The sequence below is a fragment of the Centruroides vittatus genome, unplaced genomic scaffold (assembly GCF_030686945.1).
Source record: "Centruroides vittatus isolate TY-2023 unplaced genomic scaffold, ASM3068694v2 contig_374, whole genome shotgun sequence".
In the NCBI taxonomy this organism is placed as follows: domain Eukaryota; kingdom Metazoa; phylum Arthropoda; class Arachnida; order Scorpiones; family Buthidae; genus Centruroides; species Centruroides vittatus.
In genome coordinates this window covers 9,929-19,263 of record NW_027122196.1, presented here as the reverse complement: position 1 = coordinate 19,263, position 9,335 = coordinate 9,929, and the positions used below count along the sequence as shown (strand labels likewise).

Here is a 9,335-nt window from a genome sequence, read left to right as displayed (position 1 = left end):
AATTTTTGTAGAAGGTCAAAGACGTTAACGGTTATTGAGAAATTTGGCACCTATGTCCTTGGACGGGCCGACTGACGGTGGCCCATCCACACGTGCAGCTAGTTGACTTTTGATCGTTGCGCGCGCTCTACTACATCACTTCATTACACAGCAGGTGGTCGGATTTATAAATTAAAACACCCCAATCAAATATAATTCGTTAATGATTTAAATAAGAAAGGAAATAAAATTAATTTTCCGATCGTTTTTTTATCTTTTATTTTTTCGGAAACAATAATCGAGAAGCGCTGACAAGCGTCAGACATTCGACAATTTTTCAAGAGGAGAGATCTTCGGTCCATTGTTTACACAAGACTAGAGATGTCATCGAATGGCCACATCGCGGTCCCCTGGCATCGAATTACACCATTCCTCGACTGCCGATCTGACAACAAAGTTCATTTTTTATCACGTGTGACAATTGCTCTCGAACTGATTAAAAACTACCCAGTATGGTCTCTCGTGTACTTAAATCTGACTGTTACATGGCTAAAATTTTAATGCAAATAAGTAAAAATGATTAAAATATATTTTTTTAAAAAACAAATATATAGCGGTGGCCCAAAAATCAGTTTATCATATTTTATGTGTTTCAGATACATTTGTGAATATAAATCATAATCATTCAAACTTATAAACATGTTAGTGTGTGAATAAGACAGCAATTTAGTCTTTAGAGTGGTCAGCTGGCTTTTAGACTATCTTTTATATATTCAAAAGTGCAAATTAAAAGTTATATATTAAAAATTTTACATATCTTGTTGACCATTTTCTACTTTGTGGATCCAACTTATTGTTAGATCCACAGCGTAGGCAAAAACTAACTGTTGAAAGTTGCTTCCCGGTAAGTAGTTGAATTACATAGCACTCGGCTTACGTGTCAGAAACATTCTTTACGTAGCTATTAGCAGTTGTATAGGATAACTCCTCCTCCGTTTCCCATTTTGTACAAAACCCCTGTAGCTATTTGTCAAAAGCTGGCCACAAACTACCATCAACAAACAGGACGGTCGCCCCGAAAGAACCCGATATTTGTTTACATTGAGTGATGTAAGCTGCTGAGGAGTAGCCGGGATTACTTTTTCTACAAGACTGCAGTCTCTTATACCCTATCAGATATTAAATACGAGTCAGAATTGGCTAATTACGTGTTCCGGGTCTTACCGTATCCTGTCTGTAATGGGACCAGGATCCACTTTACTACCTCAGCTACACCTAAAACGTGACTTAAACGGCAATAGTTAACTGTACGATTAAGATGGAAGTTGGATCCAGGGTCGATCTATCAGACAACCATTCTAACCAAGCTTGCATCTCTTACCAATACTTCTTGGATGTGAAGAAATCGCAGGGGGGACGAAATAGATATACCTGTGCTGAAAAACCGAGACAAACAGCAAATGCCAGAGAAAGAGACAGGACCAGATGCGTTAACACAGCCTTTACTCTTTTGAGAACCTTGATACCAACTGAACCCGCTGACAGAAAACTTTCGAAGATCGAAACTCTAAGACTGGCGGCTAGTTACATCGCTCATTTGGCCACCTTAAAATACTGTCAGGCAAGAGGTGACTACGAAGAACAACCCTGCCAAAGATACGGAACGTACGGAATATCCATAAGTAATAATCAACCATTCGGAAGAAAGATCTGTACCTTTTGTTTAGCAGATAGCAAGAAAAGGGTAAGAAGTATAAATTGTATAGTTTATAGGCCAACTGTTAAATGTTCGAATCAGTAACTTTAAACAAATATCCCCAGTTTAATGTATTAAATATAAGAATTAGGTTGACATTTTGTACTAATTTTTGTATACTTCGTGATATTCCATGTATTAAGTATTATTCGACTTATTAACCATTTTCTCTGTACTAGAAAATGAATGTTTCCAGATAATTACGTGTGTTTAAAATGTAAAATGTTTTCTAATTATATAATTTTATGATAATAAATGAAATTTAAATGCATTTCTTGTACTAACTGAAGTCAATTGTAATATCTTTAAGAATAATTTCTAGGAAAAAATATATTAAAACTCTCAAATTATTTATAAATAATAAATAAAGAATATAATTATAATTTATTTAAAAACTTTTTAAAAATAATTACGATAGAGACGAGATCTGTGATGCCTTTTCTTAGATGTAGAGGCCCTAAACCACAATATATAAGAGGCTCCGAATCCAATGAAACTCGATTCGGAGCACATGCAATGCAAATCACGGGAAAGAGATTTGTGGGGAAAAAATTAGTTGAAACTTTCACCATCAATGGAAAATGTGGTGCTGTTCAGTCGAAAACGTGTTTCCGATTGCGGGGTTATTTGAAAGATCGTGCTTATCAGAGGTATCAGCGGCGTTGCTCTCCGTGTCGGAGCTGAAGGCCAGCATAGGGCGACATGTCTCCCAGATTCCTTCTGAAATGTTATGTGCAGCGATTGATTACACACTTTTACGATTGAAACACGTGGTCGTTAGAAAAGGATCCCGCATTGAGCATATATTATAAATATGTAAAAAGTAATTTTATTCTTCTAATAAAATTTCCTCCATTTGTTTAATAATTTTCATCTTTGCAGCGCCACATTTTCCTCTAGCGGTGAAAATTTCAACTAACTTTTCCTTCCCGTAAATCTGCATTGCGTGTGTATCTCGTTTCATTCGATTCGGTTCAGTAGAGCTATCTCCACGCGTGTCCGATTACCGTCAGTTTAATCTTAATCACCCTAAACAATAATTGGATAACTGAAGTTATGCACGTGACCTGTACATTCAAAAAAAACTCCAGTAAAGTTATAGTTTTGGGGCCTTCTGTAAAATGTTTTTGGTGGCTCCACCAATCTAAGATGAGTAAAAGCCCTGTTTTCTATCGCATGAAAAAATTTTATTTGATAATAACATATGCAATTTTAAAATATTAATACAGTATAAACTTTTAAGTGTATCCAAGCAGCGAAGGACCTCCAGATCGGCGGGCTCCTTCACTGCAAGGTTTAACTACGCTTACAAGTAACGTCACCAGAGCTTGTATAATATATATAAAATCAGTAATGCAGATATACGATGGCCCAAATCATGCTAATTTGGCAAACAATTTACATAACGATTTTATTTCTTATAAAGTTTACAAAACAGCGTTATCAATTATTAATTAAGACCTAAACTCGGTCTTTGTAGTGGTTAAAAGATTTTTGGGCTACCCTGTAGCCTGTATTTATTTAAGCCAAATTAGAATTTCAAGTCATAGTTTTAGGCTATATTTCTGTCAATAGTTCTTACTGTGTGTGGTGCAATCTGTTATGAAATTTTATATAATTAATTAATATATGACGTAACGTCTCTCAGTTGACGGTGGTCCTTATGCTACCATCTAAATTATTAATTTTCTCTAACAGTTTTATATAATATATAAAAGATATATTTTCTTGCTGTATTGTAATTTTAAAAAACTTCCGCTTATACGTAAATTCTTCTGGGGATTAAATAATTGGATACACAGGCCATTTCTATGGGAAACAATGCATAGGACTCAAAATTTAATATTCTTCGTAAAACTTACGAAACTAAAGTGATTTTAATTAAAAATTTTTTTTGATAAAATGATTAAAAAAATCATTTTTATTCATATGTTTCTAGAAATTCCAAAGGATGACTTCCCACATTTGTGATTAGCTCTGTTTCTATCTCATCTCTCTCAGTGGATATAAATTAAAACGCTTACGGCAGTCAAAATAATTTAAATAAACTATTCATTAAATAATTTTAACATAATAATACTTCAAATAGTACATAACATAAACAGCCTTCACATTTAAGACTTGAGAGAGGTGAGATGTAGCCTGAGCCAGTCTAGATGTTGGGTGCCACCTCTTTCCGAAAGCCATAAAAGTATACGAATATAACCAATAAAAACACCTTTTATACCATTTATAAAAGAAATATTATCTTATACTGCTTCCTTATCCTGCTATTTTTACATCAAAGATGAAACTTTTGATGTCCCTCTACTCCGAAGCGTCATGCAACCTCTCAATATGGGTCTGTCTGTCTACTGTATAACTACTAAATATTATAATATTATTCTTGTTCTTTTATAAGAATTGTAAAATACATTTTAAAAACTTTTACAAGAGTCGCATATTTTTCAAAAACAAAGTATTCTGCAGGGTGCAGAATACTTATGCGGTGACCCTGATATATCCAATTACAGTGGGTCATCTGGAACAGCTTTGTAATGCCGCAACCACCAAAAATTTTAGCCATTTTTCTCACTACTATTAATGAACATAATTGATTTTATGTGCATTAGTACTTAATGTTTGCACCCTACTATAAAAGTTATCATTGATCCTCAATTTCTAATTTCATCTTCCTATGTTGTAATTTTTTGACAAAAATTGGTACTCTTAGCGATGACCCCAAGACCCCTTAACTGTCTAAATCATTGTTTTTTTTTTTTTTTTTTTTTTTAAAAAAAACAATCCATCTCGGTTTAGGTCATGACGCAAACACCAATTTAATATTCGACCTATGACTGGAGGTATAGGAGGTCAAAGTTTACAATGTTAAGTCTATGGGCGAGCGGAGAGAGTTGTACGATCCACACGTTTTTACAATAGCTGATCATCTATTTCTAATGGCATGTTGCTGATAAAGCGGTGGGATCGAAAAAATGTCTGTTTAGAAAGGTGTCCGGCCAAAAGAAATTTCGTAAAATAACCATTAAATGTAGTCTGCACTACTTTCACCGCTTTTATTTACGAACGTATATACATACCATGCAAAAAATAGTAATACGATTCATTACAGCAAGTGATAAATCATCACTTACTGTAATGTGTCGACAATAGATATCAATAGGCAGAGTTAAAAATGCGTGCGTGTATCGAATCGTAATTTATTTTTTAAAAGACATGCTTTAAAGGTTAGAAAAAGCATTTTACAAAATTTCTTTATTTTTCAGTAAATTTGAAAGGGTATTTATAAATTGGCCACATGTATTGTACTTGTTTATTCTTCTTTCTTGTTCTATTCAGACATTTTTAGACAGCTGGGATAATCGTTAATTAAAAAATATACGAAATATACGAAAACAAAAGAGAGTAACGCCTGAGCAAGAGCAAGAGTGATGATTTGGGCGCATAACAGATTCAGTTTTCGCCACCAGCGCAATTTTTTTCGCTGCGTGCGCAGTTCGAACTCCGAAGCGCTTGAAATTAAGAGTCGCGCAAAGTAAGAGCTACCACCAAGTGTTGCCATCTCTGTTTGTTCAAAATAAACCAGTTATGGAGTGTAAGAAAAACACTAAAATAACCAGTATTTTTACATCATTAAACCATTTTAAAAACAATGAAAAATAACATTCTGAGATAAATTAATATATTACCTACAATACATCAAAAATATTGGGGTAATTACAAAATGACTTTTATTAAATTCAATGTTATTTACAGAAAAACGAGATATTTGTCCGCTTAGATCGTACTGATACATAGACTTTGACAAAGGGAAAGAAGCAGTGGAATAGATCGAGTACAAATTTTATAATTATGTTACAGTTAATAACATTGCAGATCATGGAACGTGAAAAAAGAGAATTTTTAACACAATAAAAAGCATATTGTAGAGAAAGACTAGAAAAAAACTATATAGAAAAAGTTAACTAAATATTTAAACGATAAACCAAATAAAAAAAGAACTAAATTCAAAAATAAAAGACTAGACCTAGTTCTAAAAAGACTAAATTGTATATTAAAACTTTATTAGATTATTTTTTTACTTTAGAATTTAGTACTTACATTCGTGACCAGATGGCGATACTTGTTGATATATTTTCTCAAAATGTTTACTGTGATTCTATTATCAACGGTTAAGGATTTCTGACTGTTTTTCTTGGATTCCGGCCCATTTAAAGTTCGTAAATTGAATTTACGCTTATAATTGGCCAGTACGTTCGCCTGTAAACAATTTGAAACTTGAATTTAAAAACTAATTTTTTCTATGATTGATTAGAAAAAATTAGTTGACAAACGGTGATTTTAAAAACAATACAAATAGGCGTTTTCCTTTTTGTATCGATATCTTTACTTTCCAACAAGGTTTTGCGCCTTTTAAATTGTAATTAAGTATGTTTAATGATAAATATTTTGTTCATATTTAGTTGAATTGCAAATATCGACATTTTTAGACGCCCTAAACTCAGTCCGCGGCTAGGTTTTCTGTTTTGGTTTCACACGAAAACGCAATTGTGGTCCTATTGAAAACAACACTTCTAACGTTCTGTCTAAAACAGTTTAAAACACGCGGATTTTGGGGAGAACATGCATGTCCAACTTCATAACCGACAAAACGTCAAGAACGTTTAATACCTAAATAGGGGCCAGTTTCCCTTATAAAGTCCTTTCTGGTGGCATCCTCTCTTCGTCAGATCGCCCTTGTGTCGTGTTGCCGTATTCAAATAAACCAAATCAACCGAAGCGTTTATAAGCGTTCACCTGCCGTTCTGGAGGATCAGTGGTTGCGTTTCGGATAGAAACATTAGGAATTTTTCAGGTATGTTCGGTTCCGGACATGTCGGTCTCCGTCCGCCATGCTCGTCATCACCTGATCACTTCAATCGTGAGCGTGGTCGAGCCAATTCAGCGTGTGAGGGGGCCAAGGGAGGAAGATTTCAAAACGAAAAGTAACGATTATATGTGATATCGTTATCGTCTCCATTGCCGTCTGGACTGCCGAGCGGTAACAGTCAACGTCATGTGGGAGCGGTTGAGTCAGAGATCGATGCCTCGTTTACAAACAATACAACCCGTTTATTAGACAATTTAACTTACAAAAAGTTCAAAGTCCTTGTAATACTTCGGCGCGTAATCTTCTAAGAAGAAGAGGAAAGTCCGGCGGAGAAGGTGGTTTCCATTCGTTGACCGAATGTTGCAGTCTGAGTCCAGTTGTCGAACAGGAAACGATGCTCGATGAATGCAAATCGAATGTCCGAAGTTTCTCTCAACGAAGGTCTAATACTTTCGGGGGATACATCGGCAAAGGACGAAGATGGAACCTTGCGGGAAGCACCCCAACGAGGGACATAGCCTGGCGGGACACCACGGCAAAGAACCAAGTGTCTTTGTGGCTGGGCTTAAATATCTTTTCGTCTCTCAAATCGTTACTTTATTGGTTATTAATCCCTTTTCGGTCCCAGATTGGTCTTTCTCTGTTACCAGGTGAAATTAGACCAGATCGGTTCCCGAGAAAGACGATTGTTTACGAATACAATTAGACACCGTTTTTCGTTAGGAGTTGAACGAACCTTGTACAGTATCTTAACTCGCATTTTCTTTTTTGTTCGTCTTGTCAAAAAAAATAATAATAATTTACTAATTTTTCTCCCTTTTTTCGCATGGTTTTAATATTAGAATAAATTATTTTCCCCCTTTTCTTTATAATTTAGTTTCCTTAATTTTAATCAATAGCGAAGATCAAGATTTGTTTTGTTTCGATTTTTTATTAAAAAACTATTTTTCATCCCAGCCAAGGGCCTCACATGAGCCAGACCGTGATTGGCTTGGAATAAGGATTCTCTCGGTGCTCACAGGGAGGAAAGAATCAAAACTGAAATAAATAATGTCACCGACGATACGGGAGACATGCCGCCGAACTAACGTCAATAAACCGGTGACGTATTGTTCTCAACAGCAACCTTGTGCTAATTCCGAAGGAAATTCAACGAATTGAAAGAACAGTAAGCAATTAAATACGGTGACATATACTTTGCACGAGTTCGGGGATACGAAGGAATTCAATGTTATAGATGTTAATTGTCACATTTCCGGTTCGATGTTTGCGTGAGGGAAGGAAAGTGACATTGCTGTAGAATAGTTACACGGCTCACCAGTGGCCAAGCGGTTCCATTCTCTGAACGAGCAGCCGATTGCAGAGACAGAGTTTACGTTAAACTTTTGAACGCCCTCTAAACGAACTTCTGTGAAGCTTCGGAAGTGGGCCTACTATTTGTGCAAATAAGAAAATTTTTTTTTGTAATTTTTGTATAGAAGCAAATAATAATAATTGTTGTTATTATAAATTAACGTTGTAAAAAGAAACCGTCAGACAAGAAAAAAAATAGTTAAACGAAAAGTGAATATTACATGTCCATAAAAAGACATGTCTGTAGAAATTTCTGAGAAAGTTATTCTTCTCAGGTTGAAACAATAGAGGAATTTGAGTACTTAGATCGAACATCTTCGGTAGGAATCGAATTGTCAGTCGATGCTGACTCATCCGACGACCGGGGTTCCGATCTCGTTACAATGCGTAACGAGGGGGGGACCAATTAGAGAACGGAGGCAAACCGACATCGACCTATCGGAATGTTCGATCTGGGACTCAAAAGAAAGTTATAAAAACCCTGAGAAAAAGGGATGTGACGTTCTCTCGGCCATTAGTTCTCTCGGTTTTTGGCTCTTAGAGCTTTGTCTCGCGATTTTACGACGGGGTTTTTTTTTGTTGTGATCTTCGGCAGTTGGATTACATCTCTTTTGGGAAGGTCACCCACTCCCTTGGATTTGTCACCTGTAATTTGAATCGTCCCTGCTTCCGGAACTCTCCCTCGAGAAGCTGAACAGTGCGCCCCGGGGCCATCATACTCCTGCGAAACATCGGAGGACTTTTCTTGTGGACTTTCGATTCCGAGAGAAGGCCCAGAAGACTCGAACGCCGCCGCTGATAAAAGTGTATCGTAGTTGTAAGCACCTTTTGTTATATAAACGGGTTACGAATGAAAACCTGTCTCTTGAGAGTTTCTTTCACTCCCACACGTGGATCGTGACCGCGCGACATTCTGACTAACGCAGTCGTTCGGCAAACTTCACACTTCGGCAAAACATTGGCTCTTACTTTCTTCGCCATTATCCTCCTGTTTTAGGAGTCGTTTGGCCAATCGAGTTATTCGTTTGTGACGTCAGAAAAGGTCGCCAGCTATATTCCGAAAGCTTCCGGAAATAAAATATTAAGGCCGTCAACAACCATTGTTCGGAAATTAATGACAATCCTTTTCCATTTCGTCGCCAATACGGTTTAAAATACGAACAAATCCATATTTAGATAGATACCTGTACAAGAAAGGTCATCTCTGCAGAGAAGAATAGTTGTTCCTGGTGATTGGACATGACGAGTAATGAAGACATGTTTAGTATCTGTAATGTAATTTTTACTTTATTAAAACCATATTTAGAAAAATTTATACCGAATTCGAAATTCGTCTTCGGAATAGATTTTTAAGGAATTATTTCGACATTGTCTTAT

General features: G+C 35.9%; 1 protein-coding gene across 1 annotated transcript; it reads left to right on the top strand.

Moving 5' to 3' along the window:
- Positions 1–1,297: 1,297 nt before the first annotated feature.
- On the top strand, positions 1,298–1,723 carry LOC136975528 (transcription factor 15-like; the record flags this gene model as incomplete). Its single annotated transcript, XM_067270597.1, has 1 exon — positions 1,298–1,723. A coding segment is annotated over exon 1 (426 nt), but the record flags the coding sequence as incomplete, so codon positions are not given.
- Between the last annotated feature and the right edge of the window lie 7,612 nt (positions 1,724–9,335).